General features: G+C 45.6%; 1 protein-coding gene across 4 annotated transcripts; it reads left to right on the plus strand.

Moving 5' to 3' along the window:
* Positions 1-852: 852 nt before the first annotated feature.
* DHCR7 (7-dehydrocholesterol reductase) lies at positions 853-16,689 on the plus strand. Of its 4 annotated transcripts, XR_015772954.1 has the most exons (9): positions 1,139-1,231; positions 1,910-2,013; positions 2,869-3,091; positions 3,661-3,751; positions 4,427-4,640; positions 5,108-5,312; positions 5,847-5,978; positions 6,557-7,949; positions 12,372-16,689. XR_015772954.1 is itself a non-coding variant. In XM_005531787.3 (8 exons), the coding sequence occupies exons 2-8, from the start codon at positions 1,916-1,918 to the stop codon at positions 7,019-7,021; spliced, it is 1,428 nt and encodes a 475-aa protein (XP_005531844.1). In that variant the 5' UTR covers positions 853-1,071; positions 1,910-1,915; the 3' UTR covers positions 7,022-8,026. The 4 variants fall into 4 exon arrangements, 3 of the variants coding, with proteins under 3 accessions (XP_005531844.1, XP_014115908.1, XP_014115909.2); XM_005531787.3 differs by lacking the exons at positions 1,139-1,231; positions 12,372-16,689 and adding an exon at positions 853-1,071 and having other exon boundaries at positions 6,557-8,026; XM_014260433.2 differs by lacking the exons at positions 1,139-1,231; positions 12,372-16,689 and adding an exon at positions 853-956 and having other exon boundaries at positions 6,557-8,026.
* Positions 16,690-21,795: the final 5,106 nt, after the last annotated feature.

Below are 21,795 nucleotides of genomic sequence, written 5' to 3' on the forward strand. Positions count from 1 at the left end.
GCCTGCCAACGCTTTCCATGAAGAAACTTTTTAATATCTGATATAAACAAGCCTTGGCGCAACTTGAGGCCATTTCCTCTTCTCCTGTTGCTTGTCACCTGGAAAAAGAGCCGACAGGCTACAGCCTCCCTTCAAGTAGTTGTAGAGTGTAAGAAGATGCCCTTCTTCAGCCTCCTTTTCTCCAGGTTGATACCTCCCCCCCGTCCCCTCAGATGCTGCCCCAGATCCATTCCCTTCTCTGGACACACTCCAGCAACTCAATGACTTGGATTAAGGTGCCCAAAACGGACCCCATGCTTTGAGGTGGGGCTTCAGCGGTGCTCACAACAGGGTCACTGCCCTGGTCGTGCTGGCCGCACTATTGGTAACACAGGCCAGGATGCCATTGTCCTTCCTGGCCACCTGGGCACACCTTGGCTCGTGTTCGGCAGCTCTTGGTCAGCACCCCGAGGTCTTTTTCTGAGGGGCCATTGGAAATTGCACAGAAAGGTCAGTGGAACGTGGAGAGATTAATTACGACTCAAAGCGGCCCAATCTGGTTTAGGCGCTCTATGGCCCCGGGACGGATGTTGCGACCCAAGTGCAGGTGTAAACTATTTCCTTGGAGAGCAGCTCCTACTCCTCCAGAACGTCCAGGGTTATTTTGCGACCCCTCCTGCCAGCGGCCGAAGCGTGTCCTGCCCCCGCGCTCCTGGCGGCGCCCCTCGCGCTCCTCGGCCCATGGGATGAGCGCGCTCCGCCAATGGGGAGCGGCGGAACGGGCGGGGCGCAGCGGGGATTGGCTGGGGCCGTGGGGCGGGGGCGGGGCCTGGGGCGCCGGTGGCGGCCGTGGGGCCGTCGGTGCGGCAGAGTCGGAGCGGCGGCGGCCGGGGCGGCCGCGGGGAGCGGGCTCCGGTGAGGGAGTGATCCTCTGTCAGTGAACCCCAGCGAGGGAGTGGACCCGACCCCGTAGTTGGGTGCGTTCCTACCTTATCGAGTCTGGGATCGGGCCTGGAAGGGACCCAACCGTGTAGGCAGAGGGGAGCGACGAGCCGCCTTCCCCTCAGATCGCTTCTGAAAAGAAGCCTACGGGTGAGGACTAAAGGAAATGGCCTTAAGGCGAGGTAGTGGAGATCCGGATTAGATGCGAGAATTTTTTTTTTTTTCACTGTTGCGGTGGTCAGGCGTTAGAACAGGTTGCCCAGGGACGTGGTGGATGCAGAGGGTACGGCCAGGCTCAGTCAATGTCCAGGTAATGGATCAAGTTCGCGCTGATGAGGCATGTCGAGCTGGGAAGTCGGTCCATCGTTCAGATTATAGGATGATGGTTTTTACCGTAAGAAGTGTTTGATCAGACCGAATGAAAACTACAGAGCATGTGCCACTGAGAGAATTAGGTGTTGCTGCGTAAATCATTCTCCATTCCCACTGATTTTTGATTTAGGTAGGACTATATCTTGTTTTCTGTGGTGTAAATGACATATATGGAGCAAGGGCTCTGAGCAAAAGTATCCGATTGACAAGGTCCGGTGCCAATGATGTTACAGCAGTAGAACTTTCTCAAATTAAAAAAAAACGGTTTAGTTGCAGAGGTTTATGAGAATATGGTGAAACTTTTGTTTTTCCTTTTACATCTACATGTAAGTAATAAGCTACATATTATCTATGCATCTTAAAAGAAATTTCCAGTTAGCAAGAAGTTTAATGGATTACTTTAATATCAGTGTTTTGATTATGTTTTGCTGAATGTGACTTCGTAGAGAATTACTTGGTGAAAATTTTTTGCTTCCTTTCCTCCACCCTCAAATTTCACATGGCCTGAAGTATACATGATAGATTTTATTAACTTTTATTTGTGATTCTCTTGTAGAGGTATAAGACTCATTGAGAAGCAGGTGGAGTAATAGGATTCATATTTTCTTTCCTACAGGACATCATGGCAGCCCATCAGGAGAAAAAACTTGCTGAAGAAATAAAACACCAAAGCATGCAAAATGATACTAAAACATCTCAAGGCCAGTGGGGCAGAGCATGGTGAGAGAAGCCAATGACCCTAAGTAGTCCTTGTATTTCCAATTGCTTCATTCTTAGATATGCTGTATTCCTTTTAAACTTCCCTCTGTTAATAACATTTTTGTGTTGCCCTGCACTGAAAAGCTCATAGGTAATTTGCTGTAGCAACAGGTGCTGAAGAAGAGTTCATGTTTTTCAAGGCACAGAGTTTGCCAGATGGTTTAGGTTAAAACACACTCCTTCCGAAAAGGAAAAGCAAATCATAAAAAACTGGTAAAATTTCTGGTTCCTTAAAGGAAAGAAATATTTCCCAAGATTTGGAAAACAAGCATCCTGGCATCTGTGGCATTCCCAGGTGACAAGTCCTGCTGTAGCAAGATTTATGACTCATGTCCCAGTTCTCAAAGAATTGGGCAAGTATTAGTAGGGCATTGTACTGCAGCTGGGAACAAGCGACAGTGGCACAGCAAGTTCAATGTGTGGCTGTCCAAGGTCTGTCTTTTCCAAGTTTCCAAGCTTTGCATAATGTTCTTGGGATTCCATTATCACTTCCAACAGAATACTCCACCAGTTAGAGCCATGATTGCTGTCAAAAAATGTGAAGTTTGTAATAATAATCAGCTTTTTGGGGGGAGATTTTATCTAATCTCTTGCTCTGATCACTTGTCGTTTAGACAGCATTGTTTTAAAGCAGTTTGTGTCAAAGTATGTTCTGTGCTGAGCTTTTTATGGCTGTTTGACCCCCAGACATGTTTGTGCCCTGAAAACATTTTCATTTTCATCCAGTTAAGTCTAGAAGGTCCACTGAAAAAATTGTCTAATGTAACTCATCTATCTGAAACCCAGAGAAACAAAATGCTCTGTTTTGGATTACAGGGAGGTGGACTGGTTTTCCTTGGCAAGCATCCTTTTCCTGCTCATGTTTGCACCACTGATAGTGTATTACTTCATCATGTCCTGTGCCCAGTACCAGTGCTCTCTGACTGATCCACTCCTGGATTTGCTGAAGGGGGATAAGCATCTGTCTGACATCTGGAACAGGACTCCCAGGCTGACCTATAGGGCTGCTGGCATTTATTCCCTTTGGGTTGCTTTCCAGGTACATTACTGAGTTATGATCTGGATGCAGTGTCTGTTTTTTCACAGATATTGGATGATTCCTTTTGCACAAAGGATGGTGGAATGTTGCAGTGGCATTTACGCTTTGGTGTTTCACAATTTCCAAGCTGTTTTGGAATCCAAATGAAGCTTATGTACTTGGAGAATCAGTATGTAGGGAATATACACAAATATTCTTTGTGTGACATATTCCTTAACGAGGTTTTTAAGAAAAAGCAACTATATAACAACAATAGGCGTTTGTTTTAAATTAATACACAAGAAATAGATCAAAATAAAAGATGAGGACTGGATGTAGTTACCAACTTTCCTGCCTCCCCACTAAAAAAGGATGACAGCCTTACATGAAATACATCTTTAGAGGTGTATAATAAGTTAGATGTATTACTAGTCTAAAATCACAAAAGCTAAATTTTGCCATTTTGGCTTACCCAGTATTTAATAGAAACTTAATAGAAATGTGATACTTGGTATATGTATGTAAGGGATAGTATTTTGAAGAGTTTTGTCTTGCATGTATTTACTGGGAATACATTCTCTCTCTTCTAGGTGGTTTTGTATGTGTCCATTCCTGATTTCTGCCATAAATTTCTCCCTGGCTATGTGGGAGGTGTACAAGAAGGTGCTGTCACCCCTGCAGGTAAAGTCTTCCTTGGAATACATGAACACCATGCAATCTTCTGAAATTATAGTATTTCTGTTCTTAGAGTCTTTAGTAACCATTGCTTAACCAGAAGAAATGTGGACATAAATGCTTGCACCTTCCTCACATGTTCAGTTCAAACAAAACTAGAAAGCAATCTAAGTCATCTTGTAGAATAAGTTACAGCATTTCTATCTCTTATAATTAGTAAAACTGTTGATCTTGTAGGCACCACACCATCAATAGAAAAGTACTGGTTGATAATTTTAGCACTTAAAATTGTCAGTGGACTATTGCTGGTATTTGACAAGATAGTTTTACCTGCTCAAGCTCCTTTAACCCAAGGGACTCGAACAAAATATGTGATGTGAACTATTAGAAAGAATATTGTGGTTGTTATTAACTTGTTACTATAGTTACTGGGCTTTGGGAGAGAGTCTAAATTCAGTTTTGTGAGGAGAAAAACTCAGCCTAACAAAGCCTGATGGGAACAGTGGGGTCTGATGGAACATTCAGAAGAGTGTCTCAGGGTATTTAATTGGGAGGGTGAGGAGAGAGAAGTCATTTCATGAGCACTTGATGGAGTTTCTGTGTATTCTGTGCATACCCATATTAATTAAAAGCTGTATTAATTCAGGGTCACTAACGCTTCATCTTTTCTTCATATTTTAGGTGTCGTGAATAAATATGAAATCAATGGACTTCAGGCCTGGATCATTACCCATGTACTTTGGTTTGCAAATGCTTCTTGCTTCCATTTCTTCTCACCTACCATCATTTTTGACAACTGGATTCCTCTCCTGTGGTGTGCCAATATCTTGGGATATACAGTGTCCACATTTGCAATGATTAAAGGCTACTTTTTCCCTACCAATGCCAAAGACTGGTATGTGGATTTTAGTAAAGAGATAATACTAGGTATCAGAGATTAAAATTGTTAAATAAAATTTGAGTATATGAATTGAATGACAGAGTATATTTCACTGACACATGGATCTAGGCCAGTGTATGGCAGTGGTTCTTTGCTTCCTGAGCACCCTCCCGTGTGTTTCATGCTGTACACCATGGGACTGGCAGCCTCAGTGTCACAGATACATCCATCCTAAAAATAGTTATACGTAGACTGTTCAGAAGTGTTACCAAGGGTAAACTCAGGCACCCCTGAAATTCTACAATTTATGTCTATTAATGTAATACTTTTGGCAGGTCAGTTTGTGTTACCTTGCACAACGTTACATTGTTTTATGATTTTTATTATCTCTATATTAAATTAATCTGAATTGTATAGTCAGAGTAGCAATTACCTGTATTTGTACATAACTGTACATTTCTAATTTTTCTTATGTTTTACAGCAAATTCACTGGAAACTTCTTTTATGACTACATGATGGGGATTGAATTTAACCCTCGAATAGGGAAGTGGTTTGATTTCAAGTTGTTCTTCAATGGGCGCCCTGGTATTGTGGCCTGGACTCTAATCAACCTTTCCTTTGCTGCCAAACAACAGGAGCTGTACGGTGAAGTGACAAACTCCATGATCCTTGTCAATGTCCTCCAGGTAAATTCCAAGGAGGAAATTAAGAAACCAGTTCGGAAATAAGCCAGTATGAAAGTATGAAAAAATCTCCTTCCATGGAAATGAAATGGAGGCATTTTTTCCTGGCCTGAAACAAGCTCATTCAGTGATGGGACTTCCTTGGATTTATTTCCTGATCCATGTAAATAGAAGCCTGCGCAATAGAAGTTCTATCCCTTCTCTTTGTAACCTTAACTCTAAGCTGAAAAGATATCAGGGAGGAGAGTTGTGAGTTCACTTCCCAAGCGTTTTTCCTTGAGTTGTACACTTACTTTATTACACTTACCCTACTATTGCTTTATCGGTCTAGAGGGATGGATATTGTGTATCCAGGTAGGTTGTATTTATGTGATGGTTCTTCTTAACTGTTTTCAGAAACATCTGGTTTTTAAGTGCTAACGTGAAAACACCAAGGAATTTTGAGATCACATCACAAGGCAACACAGACATTAAGCTGATGCTGTTAAACAGGGCAACCGGTGACTCTGTTATTAATGTGAATTAATTCTGTTGCAGGGTATTTATGTTCTGGACTTCTTTTGGAATGAAGCCTGGTACTTGAAAACCATTGATATCTGTCATGATCATTTTGGATGGTATTTGGGCTGGGGAGACTGTGTTTGGTTGCCTTTCCTCTATACTTTGCAGGTAAAAATGTGTACTTGTGTATTTGGACTAACAGGAATGAAACTTTCCAGAAACATTCTTTCTGGCAGTTTAATTTGTACTTTAAATATTTCTCTGTAGTTTGACTTTTGAGAAATCATTGCAACATTCTCTGTAACAATTCTCTTGTAGGAATGCTTCCTGTCAATGCATGGATTTGACAAATTTTCTTCTCCTGCCCTTCTTTTGTGCCTCTTTCTGTCACTGTCAATTGTGTCTGCATACTTTTTAAAATCCTTTCAGTTTCTTTTTACTCCTGCTTGTTGAGGGTCTTTTGGATAGTGGTGTTCTATTTGGGTTTTGTTCCTTGGGTTTTGCCTTCTGTCCAGTTTACATCCTTGCAACTTCTCTCTAATTGTTTCACAAAGTGCAGTTTTGGAGAGAGAAAGAGAGAAGGAAACTCTAGCATGCAGAGTTTTCTGAAAGTTTTGTGCAGCTTTACTATTTTTCTACTCCTGTTCTGTTGTGGGTCACTGTAGTCAAGGAATGGACTAGGCAATTGACAAGGTATGCTGAGCCTCTGTTGGAAGTAAATGGCTGATTGTTTTTGTACTCCCCAGGGTCTGTATTTGGTTTACTATCCTGTCCAGCTGTGCACAGCTCACGCCGTAGGGGTCTTGATGTTGGGCTTGCTGGGTTATTATATCTTCAGAATGACCAATCACCAGAAGGACCTCTTCCGTCGCACCAATGGCAACTGCAGGATCTGGGGGAAGAAGCCTGAGTACATCGAGTGCTCCTACATGTCCGTGGATGGGACCAAGTACTACAGCAAGCTGATGACCTCCGGATTTTGGGGCTGGGCACGTCATTTCAACTACACAGGAGACCTGATGGGCTCGCTGGCCTATTGCCTTGCTTGTGGCTTTGAGCACATTCTACCTTATTTCTATATTATTTACATGACCATTCTGCTCACCCACCGCTGCATTAGGGATGAGCACCGTTGTAGCAGCAAGTATGGGAAGGACTGGAAGCGTTACACTGCTGCAGTGCCCTACCGGCTCCTGCCCGGAATATTTTAAGGCTAACACAGGATGCAGGGGAAATAAAAAAGAAGAAACATGCAGGCATGCCATGTTTAAAGTAACTGAAGTGAGGCACTGAACTGCCCCATTTTTTTAGAAGACTCTTAATTGGAATATCCCTCTGAATCTCCCCATTTCCTAATTAACTTAGAGCTTAGGAAAAGATGCATGTATTGAGACTCCTGAGAAATCCCAAAGCTGGGAAGTGGCCTTACCCTTGATCTGGAAGCAGTTTGCAGTGCTTCACGAGAGAAGAAAAAGAGTTCTGTCATCTGTTTAGGAAAGAAGTTTTCTGATGCAGTTTCTTGTGACCATCAGAACCTACAATTGAGAACAACGGCAAAGGAGATTTGATTGTTGGTTGCTTGTCAAGAAATGAATGGTGGAAATACTGGACTGCAGAAGCTGGTCTGAAATAACTGTAATGATCTAAAACAAAAGTGAAAACTGTTATAAATTAGTGCCATTTTCAGCACCTGACAACAAGGAACATGACCAACTGGGTTTTATTTTGATACTGAAACCAGACTTTGTGAAGCTACTGAGCTGAGCTAGTGCATCTGAGGTGGTTATTTTTTTCATAGTAGCTGGTATGGGCTTTGGATTTAAGGTGAGACAGTGTTGCAAACACAGGGATGTTTTCACTATTGCTGAGAATTGTTTTCACAGCATCAAGGCCTTTTCTGCATCTCACCCCACCCACCAGGGACTGGGCTGGGTGAGCACAAGAAGTTGAGAGGGGACACTGCTTACCCCAAGGGACCCAAGGACTATCCCAGGCCATATGGCATCATGCTCAGCATATAAAGCTGGAGGAAGAAGGGAGGGATGTCAGGAGTGATGGTATTTGTCATTCCAAGTCACCATTAACGTGGTGGAGCCCTGCTTTCCTGGAGATGGCTGAACATCTGCCTGCAGTTGGCAGGTGAGGCATAGACTCCTTATTTTGCTTTGTTTGCTTGCATAGTTTTTCCTTTACCTAATAAAGTGTGTTTATCTCAACCCCTGAGTTTTATCCTTTTCCTGATTCCCTCCCCCATCCCACTGTGGGGGAGTGAGCAAGCAGCTGTGTGGGGCTGAGTTGCCAGCTGGGGTTAAACCATGACAGTCCTTTTTGGTGCCTGACATGGAGCTTGAAGGGTTTGAGCTAACAGCAGCTTTGGCTGGAATATGCTGGGTTGGATTTATAGCTGTTGGTGCTGTTGAGTTTTCAGGCTCCTGTGCTTGCCATGGAGCTCGTTAGCGGTTTCATTTTGATTTTGCTGCTGTCTGTAGTGCTTCTCCTCTTCCTGTGCTGGGGACACTTGGATGACAGCCCTGGTGACACACCTGGGCTGGCAGGTGGCCAGGGCAGCGCTGCTGTTTCTGTGCTGCTGGAATTCCAGTGTGAGCTTGAGTTGAGGGAGCTGTGACCTGTGGATGATTCCAGGGGGGAGCAGGACATCCCCAGGCATCTGTGGCTGGGAATAAACCCACAGCAGAGCAGGAACCTCTCAGAGTATCTGTGGCTGTGGTTATGTCTGTGCCCAAGAAGGGATTGTGGCCCCAGGATAAACCTGAAGCCGCTGTGGCTGTGGATAAGGCCATGCTCAGCAGGTACTCCTTGAAACATCAGTGCCTGTGCATGGGGTCATGCTGGAGCACCTCAGAGCTGTGGCCATGGATAAACCCCTGGCAGAGCAGTTACAGCCTTGGAGGTACTGCAGCCATGGCTAAGGCCCTATCCACTTCTTTAGTGTGGATGGAAAACTTCATTCCCTATCACTTGTGTAAAATCATGTTTGTAAAAATGTAAGGTTATAAATTTTTAGTTTCAGGGCAAATAAAATACTGCTAATTTTCCTTCAGCTATTTCTTTTCTTGTTAAATGGTTATCTTTCAGAGTGACTAAAAGATACAAAAGGAGCTCTTGAAAGAGCTTAATTTCAAGAGCTCCTTAGAATTCTATTTTCCAAGGTGAAACAAATAAAAAGAGGGATTATAGGATGAACTATGCAGTTTGTAACAAGCTTGGTAGTTATGTTAAAGCTAAAAGACTTTTTTTTTATTTTTAATTATAGCACCTAAAATACTGCTAGTTTTTATAGTAGTAGAAAAGTGTGTGAACTGAAAACTGTTTTGTAGAAGCAGCTGAATGCACTGATCTTCATAGCAGGTTTGGATGAGTTGTGTTGGTGGGTGTTTAGGTTTTGTTGCAGTTGTCCTGGAGGGGCTGGTCTGGGCAGGAGAAAAAGGCTCCCTGCAAACCTGGAAAACAAATGTATCTTGTAGCTGGGCTTTGTTTCAGAGCTGGATCTACACACATCCTTTTCTTATGTAGTCTTGGAAATTGCACTGCTCCTTTGCTGTTAATGCTAAGGTTATTTAAATATTGCAAGATAATCTGGAGTCTTAAATCATGGTAGCCTTGCACAGCACAGTGTGGTCGCTTCTGTTCCCTGAGAAGTCTTGTATGTTTTGTGGAAGAAATTGCCCCTTCAAGACCAATAAAAAAACCTTTTTAGTCTGTTTTGTAAGCTTCATGCTAACAAATACTGTGTAAGTAGTGCTCCAAGCAGTGTCCCACTAATGTCACCCTTGAAAACTGAAATGGGAAGGACTATCAGCCTGCTCATCTTCATGCCTGGGTCACTTTGTCATATGCAGGGCAGTGCTGTTAAATTTGTTTCTTCTAGAATACGGAAAAAAAAATTAGAGGCTTTTTGGGGGTGTATATTGGATTAACTTTTGTCATGATATTTCCTATTAATTGATAATCTGTGGTCATTATCACCTATCAAGTTTGAAGATCACCTATCAAATCTCTGTAGTATGCTGGGAATTTGAAATACAAAAGTGTCAATATTTGCAAAATGGTACTTATTTAACTTGTGTTAAATAAAACATAATGGGAAAAAACAGCAAAATCTGGTAATTACTTGGAGCAGTTAACAAAGTAGTTTGGTTGGATTATTGTAGGAAGAAAAGTTACAAATGCTCACTTGAAGAGGGCACAAGATACATCCCAGTGTTATAGTGTATAACTTTTATGGATTGTCAGTGTTCAGTTTATGGATGGAATGGAGTGGGGAGAGGGGAACTTGCAATACATCTGGGAAAGGAGGATGCCTTCACACATGGAAAACCTCTGCCACCTCTGGCATTTCTGAGATCAGGGCTCCACCTTTGCAGCATAAGGGTGGTTGTAATGGAATGGGATTGCTCGGTTCCAGTTTTACTCTGACAGTGGGAATGACAACAGGAGAATGTGCTGTTGCCTTGTGGTAGCAGCCAAACTATTTTCTGCTTTTTTTTTTTTTTCCTACTGTTTTCAGTCTAAGGTTCTGATCATGTATTAGCCTAGGGCTGCACTGCCTAAATATGTTCTCTTCAATAATGCAGAGTCTTCACTCAATGTTAAAAGTGATGTGCAGTTGAAGACAAAACAGTAATAGCATATTTTTTCTACTTTATTTCATACAGGATAAAAATGTCTAAATATATGAGTCAAATCAGAAGCTTGCTTTATTTTTAGATGATGGGTATAGATTTACTTTGTGGCTATTGCACAGGTAATGTGCAATAATTTTTTTTTTTTTTAATTATGCTATCCAAACTTTTTGTAATGTATTTTCCCTTAAAAATGTAAAAAATTTTTGCAGTCCAAGGTAATCTAAAATACTTGTTGTATCATCTTACCACAGTATAAATCAAAACAACAAAAAATATCTAATAAGTATATGTTGCAATAACTACATCTCTATAAAGTAGTACAAAATGATTGGAGAATCATGACAAGAATAAATCATAGGAAATGTCTTCTGAGTAGAGAAAGTGAAGACAGGAAACAGATGAGTTCAGAACATAAAAATATAAAACAGAGAAAAAAATTGCCTATTTTTTTTCAAAAATAAAAAATGGCAAATATGTGTGATTACATCTTGTAGCTGGAGGAAATTATAAATTATGTTGTATATTTTGAAATTCTAATCTACACAAAGTTGGTGTAAAATCAAGGTTATGAACTAATAAGAGTTGCAAGAATTATGAAGCAGTCACAATAAAGATTTTGAGAAAGAACTTAAACAAACCTTTTGTCCACTGTAAAAGAGTTACAGCAGAGTTGATGTTTTCATAGCTGGCAGAGAGGAGTCAAGTAAGGAAACCTTTCTTGTTTAAGCAGGATACTGAAAAAATAAAGGCCAACAGTAAGGCACCCCCGGAAGCCAGAAGCACAGCAGCGATTGTCCTGGAGCCACCAGTTCCTAGTCCATGGCTCTCAGAATTATGTGGCAGCGCCACAGGACAAGACCCTTTGTGTGGTGCTGGACAAGATGCTGCAGCAGCAAAGGCAGATCTTCCTATCTCCAGGGAATTGTCTGCTATCAGCAGTGGAGAAGAATAATGAGGATGGATTCCAAACTTCAGATGTTCCTGACAAGAGATTTCAACTGAGGGGAACAATTGATTTGTCTTTACAAACAAGCTGTGGGTCTGCTGGTAGATTAAACTAGCACTGAGAGATAAAAGAAACAATGAGACAGATCCACTGATTGATGAATGGAAAAAAGATATTTGCCTTTACAAATGAACTGTAGGCTTGCTGATAAATGAAACTGGATATTGAAAGATGAAAGAAACAATGGAGAAAAAACATAAATTCCATAAGAATTAAAAATGAAAAGGAAATGTTATACATTAGAGGATAATCTTAAGTATCAGACATTCTGGGAAGCCTGTACCTCTCAAGTACCTCAGCCTATGGGTAAAGAGAGAGGGAAATGCAGCAGGGAAATTAGAATAAAAAGAAGGCTGTGGCCTCCAAAAATTTGAGAGACTCCAGGGTGCTGGGGTCTTCATTTCTTCATGCGGGCATATATATCAGTTAACAGGGTAGCCAGAAGCATTTCCAGCCATTTCAGCAACTACAAGATCAGTTATTAAAGTATTTTTAGAACAAATAATTCCAAAATATGAGACTGTAGAAGCAATAGACTCAGATAAGGAAACTCATTTTACAGGAAAAATTATTCCAAGAATTATGTCTCCTTTAGGGATACGATAGAACCTCCATACCCCCTGGCACTCCCGGAGTTTGAGCCAAGTTGAAAGGATGAATAGAGAATTAAAGAAACACCTTCTGAAGCTGGTAATAGAAACTAAGATGCCATAGGTATGGCTCTTGCCACTGGCTTTAGCAAGAATAAGGGCCAGACCCAGAAGAAGTATTCAATTATCTCTCTTTGAATTGCTGTTTGGAATTCCTTACCCTTGTAATTCTCAGCCTAGTGGGGGGATAGAGATAAGTGATGTATATCTAAAACAATATGTAACCCGGATACTGTCTCTTGTGAAATCTCTTTGACAGGAAGCTCAGCTGGCATAGACCCTGCCTTTGGACTTTGCAGTGCATAATATCCAACCAGGAGACTGGGTCCTAGTTAAGGAGCGGAAAGAAGCACCACTGGTGGCTAAGTGGCGTGGACCTTTCCAGGTGTTGCTGACCACAGAAACAGCCGTCAAGACAGCTGAACACGGGTGGACCCATCACACTCGGGTCAAGGTCTCTGAGGCCCTAGAGATTTGGACATCTCAACTAGAGGAGAAAGATGAGAGGCCGCAACTGACACTCCACAGGAGTTGAATAAAGCAGTAGCTGTGCGTCGACATCAGGGGAAGCCCTGAATGCCTACCCACAGACTGCCTGCTGAAACAGTTTATGTGGGCATCCCTCCTCTTGGATCTGCAGTCATTGGGGTCAATCCTGGCTGTCATTGCTTTCTTTATGCTAAGCTGTTTCTGTGCCATCACTTGCCACAGGTAGTGCAGAAAACAATGTGAAAGTGAAAATTAGGTTAGGAGATAAAATTACACCATTAGAATGTTTCTCTTAATAATCTTACCTTTATATTGTCAGGTTGGGTCCAAAAGTAAGAAAATAATTTTTTAGCCTTAAGAGAAGGAGTAGCAGAAACCTTTAACCTTAGCAATTGTTCAGTCTACAGAGAGCCAGGAAGATCTAAAAACTAGACATGGGTGGCCAGCCCAGTCAAACCTAAATGGTAGGTTAGCACCCTAAGTGAGGTCCATAATAGAACAAGATTTCTGGGATGAAGAAAGAAGTCCATGGTGGCTTCATTCTTCTGAAAAGCATTTATTATCTGTCGCTGTTGGACACAAAGTAGAAGGGTGGATTCAATCACAGCAGCCAGAATGAGATGCTAAGGAAAGCTTTATTATCCAAACTTTTCAGCTTTTTATAGGGTATTACGATACCGGTTTAACATGATTGGTAAAGGAAACACCACCTCTCTGTCCCATTGGTGGGACAAGAGAAAAGCACACTAACCACAGCTGTACAGAACTCTTTTGAGAAAATGAGATTATTTACAATAATAGTCCTTGAGTGAGAGATGCTCTCATGAGACTTTCCCTTGGGAGCAGATCAGCCACTGACAGGGTGGAACTCTCAAACTCAGAAAAATCAGGTTCACAATTGTCTAAATAGAACAAGAAGCATATATATGAGAAAAAGCATTTGTGACTAGACTTTACCTTTGGGTTTAGATTGTTGGATCCCCAACAGCCCTCCTTATGATTGTTCCAAATATCAAGGCAGATAAAATCAAACACATTAAGGTCACTAATGGTAGCTGAGTAAAGTGTTCCTTCAATAATTACCAAATAGTTTTTAAAGGCTGTAAAGCAGTGGGGAAGGATAAGTTTTTTGACCCCTTATGAAGCTGCCCCAGAGAAAATTCCACAAACAGGACACATGCTGTCTGTGACTATCAATAGAAGTGACAACAGCAAATGGAAGTCAAACCCGCTTTAATAAATTCTAGTCCAGCTCTAACAAAACAATTGTGGGATGTAACTGCAGGTAGGAACCTCATATGGGAGCTTGGAAATGTAAATACTGTAATTCTTATGGTGGGGCAACTATTGTTGAGGGACCACTAGGTCCCGGAAGCAAGCTGGTTTTTGACCCACCAGTTGAAGATAAAAATTAGGAAAGTCCATTTGCCAACAGGACATGGACTTTAAAAGGGCATTACTAGACTTGTGGCCAATATGCTTACCACAAGTTACCCCCAAATTAGTCAGAGATATGTTATGTGAAGGACCATGGTTCCTTCTGCTACCACAAGTTCAAGAAAGTCGGTTAAGAATCAAAGTATATGATGATCAAATTAGAAAAAAACAGTTAATTGATGCATCCCTGGATAGAGGGAGCATCCAGAAGTAAGATAAAAATAAATGGCCACCTAAACAAATCATACAACACTACAGACCAGCCGCTTAGAATTCTACTGAATTAATATCAAGCGCCAGAATACTAATTTATACAACTTATTCAATGTGTGATCAGAGATGCAAATAGTAGCCATACCTACTAATCCAAAGATGGCTACAAAATGACAGAAATTAATGTCACTGCAAATAATTGCAAAAGCAAAAAATGCCAAGAACAAGAAATTAAGTCAATAATAATAACTAAAGTTTGTAAAGGCAATTATTAAAAAAATAAAAGAAGGGTTGAGAGAAATGACAGATTTGTCTTTACAAACAAGCTGTGGGTCTGCTGGTATATAAAACTAGCACTGAGAGATAAAAGAAATAATGGGAAAAATTCCACTGACTTATGAGTTGAAAAAACATGTTTGCCTTTACAAACGAACTATAAGTTTGCTGGTAAATAAAATTAGATATTGAAAGATGACAGAAACAATGGAGAAAAAAAATAAATTCCATAAGAATTAAAAATCAAACGGAAATGTTATACATTTGAGGATAATGTTAAGTATCAGACATTCTGGGAAGTCTATACCTCTCAAGTACCTCAGCCTATGGGGAAAGAGAGAAGGGACAAGCGGCCAGGAATTAAGATAAAAAGGAGGCTGCGCCCTCCAAAAATTTGAGAGACCCCAGGGGAATGCCCCATGGCCTCTCCTTTTATTGGAATGAAGAAAAAAGGACTCCTCTGTCTCCTTTTTGGACATAAACCTCTGGTGTTTGTGGATTAATTTTCCTGACACCTGTTTTGGTAGGTGAATGCAGTAGACAGAAGGTGGCACAGGTTTAGTAGATGGCACCTGCCCACAGGGCCAGGGCAGGCAACTGGGTGCTTTCTAGAATAGTTATTGCACTTTCCATCTCCATGAGTTGTTTTTAAGGCAGAGGAAGATATTTTGGGGAAGTGCAATGAACCCAGCACCATGGGAGTGACTCCAGCATCTCAACATTTCCCTTGAGCTCCATGTCCATGACTTCCGGAGCTGTGGATCCAGCTGGTCAAAGGCCCAGCCCTGCCTCCCATTTCAGGGGAAGAAAGAGGAAGAGTTCATCAGGGCTCAATCTGAAATGAAGTTTTGGTGCTTACAGAAGCACAGCTTTGGTAGCAGAGGAACATCTCTGCTCCTGCCACCCGCTGGCCCTTGGAATGCACACACAGCCCTAGTTTCATTTCAGGAGACACCAAGAAGCTTGACAGTCTGAAAGGGAAGCTGTTGTTTCACTGTTACAGTTCATGGCTTGTTAAACACCCTCCTAGCTGTACTACAGCCTGTGCTTGAAGACACATGTCATGGGGTGACTTTACCTTTAAGATAGCTTTGGGAGCTAAGGAAGTTGAAGCTGCTGGTGGCTGATGGGAGTCTTTTCTCCTGACCAGTTATCAGTCATTTCTAAGAATTGACAGCAGTTTTGACCATTGAAAAGTGAGATCAACTTGTGAACACCACTTTAAGATGTAAAGCCAGAGTTCTCTTGCTCTCTTTCTGCTTACCGGCTTCTGAAAAGGTAACAAGGCTCTGTCTCGGCCTCCTCCCCCCTCTCCAGGCCGGACAAGGCCTCAGAGGGTTGGGGGGGGGGGCCTGGTGGAAGAGAAACGGAGCTGGCTGGCCTGGCTTAATTTGTAGTTTCTGCTGCTGGACTGAAACCTGATACCATGAACATCTGCAGCTTTTCCAAGACTTGAATTCTTTTACTACTTAGATAAAACGTACAGTTTACTACTTTTTCCTAGAGAGACAGAGAGAGAGAGAGACAATCAACATGAAGAAGACATCATAAATTCATCAAAGACAGTGAAGAAAAGAGTTAAGTTTTAGATGGGGAAGAGAGAATAAGGAGGTGCTTTATGAGCTGAAATATTTTTCTGTTAAAGCTATGGAGATGGACAATAGTGTTCTGAAAAAACTCCTTTAATTCATGACAGAGTATATTGGGAGGAATGGAGTGTTCAAGGTGTGGATTTTGAGCAAAAGGTGGAGTAATTGTGATACAGTGAGGTGCTGGAACAGAGGGAAGCGAAGATTTGAGGCCTTGAGGGGCAATGAGAAAACTGTTTCCAGAGAAGCTCACAGAGACAGATGAAGAGAACTTTTGCCTTTGAATAACTCATCCTTAAAATGACATCCCTAGACTCATGGCCTATAACACACCTCAGAGTGATGTGAAATGGGAGGAGTGAACTGATGGCAGGATTTCCAGGCAGCTGGCATCAGAGAAATAGGAAATATAACAGAAATAGTTTTCTTGTGAGAAACTCCATAGATTAGCAGAAGAAGGCTTCTGTTTCTCTACAAAGGCTAATGAAAAGACTCTAGCAGGAATTGGGACTGTTTTAAACACCAAAGTTTTCTGCCTCTATGTTGTCATGTGAACGAGAGAATGGTTAAATAGTGGGGGTAAAAGAGTTTTCTGGAGGTTTATTCTGGTGTTCTTATTCTTGTAGTTTTGTTAATAAACCTTCTTTATTCCTTTTAAGTTTTAAGCCTGTTTTGCTCTTGTTCTAATCCATATCTGACAGCAAGAAATAAGTAAGTTTTCTAGTAATATTTTAGTTACTGTTTTAAAACCACAACAACACAAAAGTACCATCCTGGAGGAAAGGCATCAAAAGCTTGACAAAGGCTGAAGGGAGTGCCTTTGATTACCCCTTTTCCCAAGAGGTCTCTTGAGCTGAAGTTGCTAACAAGGACCAGACTTGACAGCCTAGAATGGGTTTATGGTTTTATTTTTTGGGTCCTCAGTCCTGCATGGGATTCAGTAAGTGGGTGCTGCAGAGGCTCCAGCAAGGCATCAGAAACGCCTGCCCCGCACCCAAGGGTGGCACAACATCTCCTCCAGCTCTGGCCTGTCCGCGGGGTGCTTGGACAAACACCAGCGGATCAGATGTTGGCACTCTGGGGAGAGAAGCCAGAAAGTGCTGGTCATTTTCAGAAGGCTCCTGCTCAGCTGCTCATGGTGCCCACGGGGCCCGGGCCGCCCTGCGTGTGCTCAGAGCTGCGCCAGCCTCCCAGCCGACTCTGCCCTGTGTGGGAGAGTGGCACGGTGGGACACATCCAGCTCCTTCAGTTGCACGGGCCACCTCCTGCAGCCAGCTCTTGAGGGCAGATGGATGTCCTGTGGAGCTGTGTGAGGGCCATGCTGGGCTGCATGCTGCCATCTGCAAAAGTCTGCCTTCTTGAGGCCAGATACCAACCTGGAGAGACCTGCTGCCTGAAGAAGGGCTGCCCGAACATGATGTCACGGTCCTCCTGGAAGGGGTGGTTTCCACAGACCATGACATACAGCAGCACGCCCAGGGACCAGATGGTCGCTGAATGGCCATGGTAGCAGCCAAGGTGGATCCACTCGGGTGGGCTGTACGCGCGTGTTCCTAGGGGAGATGGGTGGCGCTGTCCAGACGCAGGCTGCTGGCTTTCAGCGCCTGGTGCCCGCCTCCTGGCAGCGGCAGGAGCTGCACCGGTGGACACAGCTTCTCCCCGAGGCCACCCCACATCCCCCAGCCAAGTGGCCAAAGCCAAGAAACCATTCTGCAAGGCAAAGAAGGCCAGCGGAGCAGCCCGAGGCCTTGTGGGCCTGGTAAGCTGAGGGGCCAGGACCTGGCTTTTGCAGCTCCCCCTGTCGGCAGGGCCAGCAGCCAGCTCCTGGGGCACAGCATCTGCTGCCAAAGGGCAGCCAGCAGCCAGCTGAAGGATGCAGCCTGCAGCCGAGGAGGGAATGGGGCCGTGCAGTGCCTGGCACTGGGAGCAGGGCCCGGGCTGTGGGCTCACCGGCAAATTGCGTGAAGGCGCGCTCCTGGAGAAAGGTGCCGCAACCAAAGTCAATGAGCTTCAGGTGGCCGCTCTCCAGGTCCACGAGGAGGTTCTCCGGCTTGATGTCTCGGTGCAGGACGCCGCAGGCAGTGCAGTGCTGCACGGCCTCCAGCACCTGGCAGAAAAGCCAGCGTGCCACCTCCTCACACAGGAACCCCTGCTCCAGCAGGAAGTGCAGGAGATCCTGCGATGGCTCCGGACGCTCCATCACCAGCAGGAAGCTGTCAGACAGCTCAAACCAGTCCAGGAGCTGGATGATGTTGTGGCAGCCAGAGCCCACCTTCTCCAAGAGCACGATCTCCACAGGAACACGGGTGCCATCGGGCTGTGAGGAAGAGAAAATGCCTCCAGCAGGCCTGATGCTGCCCTGTGGCTGTGCTGCCTCCTGCCTGGGATGCCCCAGTGCCCTCTCGGGCAGACTCCCTGGTGTTTGGGATTCCTCCTGCCCAGGGGTTGCTTGGAGGTGCCCCCTGCCCGGCCCTACGGTCGATGTTTGGCATCTCTGGGCCCACAATGCCCCGGCTTGCACGCTGAGACCATGCCCGCTCCCCCAGCCATCTACCGCCTCCCACTCCCGGCACCCCGGGCTTATCCCTGCCAGCCGTGCCCCGCTCTGTCCCGCTGGCCCCGCTCACACACCAGCTCGTCCCACTGCAGGACGCTGTCCCGAGCCACGCGTTTGATAGCCACCTGCAAGGCATTGAGAGAGAGAGGCTTAGCTCAAGTCCTGCCCCTCCCCATCCCTCACCCTCCTCGCACGCCCGGCCATCACGGCCACTCACGGGGCTCCCATCCGAGAGGCGGATGCCTGAGAAAACGGTGCCAAATCCACCACTCCCCAGCTGCGGACCCAGCTGGTACAGCTCCTGCAGCTTCTTCTTTTGCTCTGCGACCAAGACCGAGCCATCAGCCTTGTGCCCAGGAACCTCCCCCAACGCCCGCGAGTGCAGCGGGCCGGGCCACTGTGGGTCATGTTGCTCTGACCTGCTTCCTGCTGCCTGCCGAGCAGTGGCCACCGCCTCGCAGCCGTCGGGCTGTTGAGCAGCAGAGCTGGGACAGCAGAGCACGCAGAGGCTGCAGGAGCCGGAGTGCAGTGTGGCTGGATGGCACCGTCACTGTCACTGTCCCCGGCGTTGTGGGCTGGACTCTGCTGTTGAGAACGGCCGGGGCTACAGCCCAAGGCTTTGCACAGGGGGGTCCCAGGAGCAGCTGCAAAGCAGAGGGGTTTTTGAAGCCGTGCCATCAGAGGCACTGGAAACAGCCAGGGACTGGGCTGCTCTCAGGGGCCATGGCCTGGCCTGGGGTGTCCCTCAAGAGCACTGGGCGAGCCTCAGACAGCTCCTCGGGAGATCTCACCTGCTCTTAGAAAGGCCTTTGTGGTAGTCAAGGGCTTTCTTGGGGCAGCTTCCTGGAGATGGAGGAACCTCCTTGGTGTCTTGAGGGTTGTCTCCACCACCAGGCTTGGGCTGTTGGCAGCTGACACAACTTGCCCAGAGTTCTGGGAGCTGTGGGATGACAACTGCTGCTCCCAGGATGCTTGCTGCTCCGCCAGCTGCTCCTGAGAAGGCTCCCCTGGATTGGGCTGGGCTCCCACTTGGACTTCTGGGCTTTCCCTGACCACGTCAATGGTCAGGCTTGTACCCTTACTGTTGAAGTCTGGGAGTCCAAGGGAGCTGGGAGAACTGTGCATGGGCTCTGCACCTTCTGCAGCCTGACAGGTCTCCCTGAGCCTCTGCGAGGGATGGAGGCTGTCAGAGATAGCAGAGGCTCCTGGCAGAATGGAGGGTCTCTGACAGCCTGAGGTTCCTGCATGGATGGTGGGTCTCTGCTGCTGTGCCATCCTTGCAGGGGTTGAGGCTTTCCCAGGGGTGGTGGAGAATTTTGCTGGGAGCAGCCTCTTGGGGTGATGGTGGCTTCTGGAGGAACCAGATGAGCCACAGCAGGCCAGGTGGCCTCGGTTCACCAGCTCCTCCAGTTCTTTCCAGAGTGCCTGCCACATCCCAGAGTAGAGCGGCGCACATGTCCCATTGCGATCCCAGAGCAGCAGCATCAGTTCCTGCAGCTCCTGGGCCACTGCCATGCAGGAGCCCCAGCTGCAGGAGCTGTCCAGAGGGATCGCGGGAGCACGTGGCCACTTGCCAGGGGCCGCCAGGGGCCTGGAGTATCTCGGAGCCACAGGGGCTCCTCGGTTCCTCCGTGAGCCTCTAGGCCGGGCCCAGCAGCGCTTGCCATGGCGCTTTGGCTTCCATGTCTGCTGCCTCCATGGTTGCCAGTGGCCAGCAGCCCACCAGACAGCCACAGCGGCCAGCAGCAGGACAAGTACAGTCATCAGGACAACACCGTCATCCATGACTCCGGCACGTCCCATCGCGACTGCACTGGCAGCTGGGGGTGCTGGCCCGTGTTATAGAGCGACAACGCAATGATGTCACAGTGCTGTGGCCAGGACAACTGTGGGACATCACAGCCCTGCCTCATGCCAGCTCTCAGCCCCTTTGTGCCGTCACAGCCCAGCCCGCCTCAGGGGTCAGCAGAACTGGCTCATCTCTGAAGATGGACGTGGCCAGAAAAAGCCTGGAAGTAAGAACGGGAGCTCAGTCCGTTGTTGCAATGAATCATTCCCTGGACCAAATGGTGGCACATCAGGAAGGGTGCTGGTGCCAGCAGTGTCAACCCCACAGCTCCCAAGATGCTGCCGCACTACCAGCTGGAAACAAACACTACTCTGTGCCTAAAAATATCCTCCAGAGACAAAGGGAGTTGAAGTCCCTCAGTCTCTGGGGAGCTCTCCTGAACGGGCTGTTGAGGGCAAGAAGAGTTTTTTGTTAGCAGCTCACTGACTTCTGCAGTGCCTCTGTTATAAATAAATCGGGATTTGCCAAGGAGTGCTCATGGTGCTTCCACTGCTCTGGTTTTGACTGGGATAAGGTGTCTTTCTTCCCAATAGCTGTCACATGTTGAGTTTGGATGGGAATGCTGTGGATCAAACAGGGGTGGTTTGCTTTCCACTGAGCAGGACTTACTCTCTTCAAGGACTTTGCAGTGTCCCTTGGTACAATGCAATGTTTTCCACTGGGAAGGGAGGGATGAGTGTTGAAGACAGAGGCACAGAATGCACTAAACCCCTGTACCATGTCTCTGTCCCTGTTTGTGAGGTGACCATCCACACCCTAGTAGGGGACAATGTTATTTCTACAATGTTTTTTTTTCATTAATGTATTTTAAAACCCTTTTGATTGTGTCCCACATTTCTGGCCACCTTCATCTCCAGCTGAGCTTTCACCATACCAAATTTCTCCCTACAGTGGCAAGAAACATCTGTGTATTCTTCTCTTGACCTCACTCCCACTGGGCACACAACTTCCTTTTCCATCCTCTTTCCCAGAGAAGCTGCCTGTTCAGGCAGCCAGCCTTCTGCCTTGCCTGCTTGGATTCCAACATTTGGGAATCGCCTGCTCCTGTGCCCTTAGGAGGTGATGTTTCCAAAGTGACCCGCAATGATGGAGCCCAGCACCCTCAATAACATTTTTCCCGGGGACCTTGCGTACCAGTTCCCTGAACAGCCTGAAGTCTGCTCTCCTCATGCCCCGAGCTGAGGTTTTGCTGGCCCTTTCTCTCTTGTCCTATGTTTGAACCTAAATTTATTTGTGGTTGCTGTGGCCAAGATGGCCACCAATCCCCACTTGG

Source organism: Pseudopodoces humilis, chromosome 7 (genome assembly GCF_049639895.1).
Source record: "Pseudopodoces humilis isolate 2021_Gansu_Grassland_sample_001 chromosome 7, ASM4963989v1, whole genome shotgun sequence".
In the NCBI taxonomy this organism is placed as follows: domain Eukaryota; kingdom Metazoa; phylum Chordata; class Aves; order Passeriformes; family Paridae; genus Pseudopodoces; species Pseudopodoces humilis.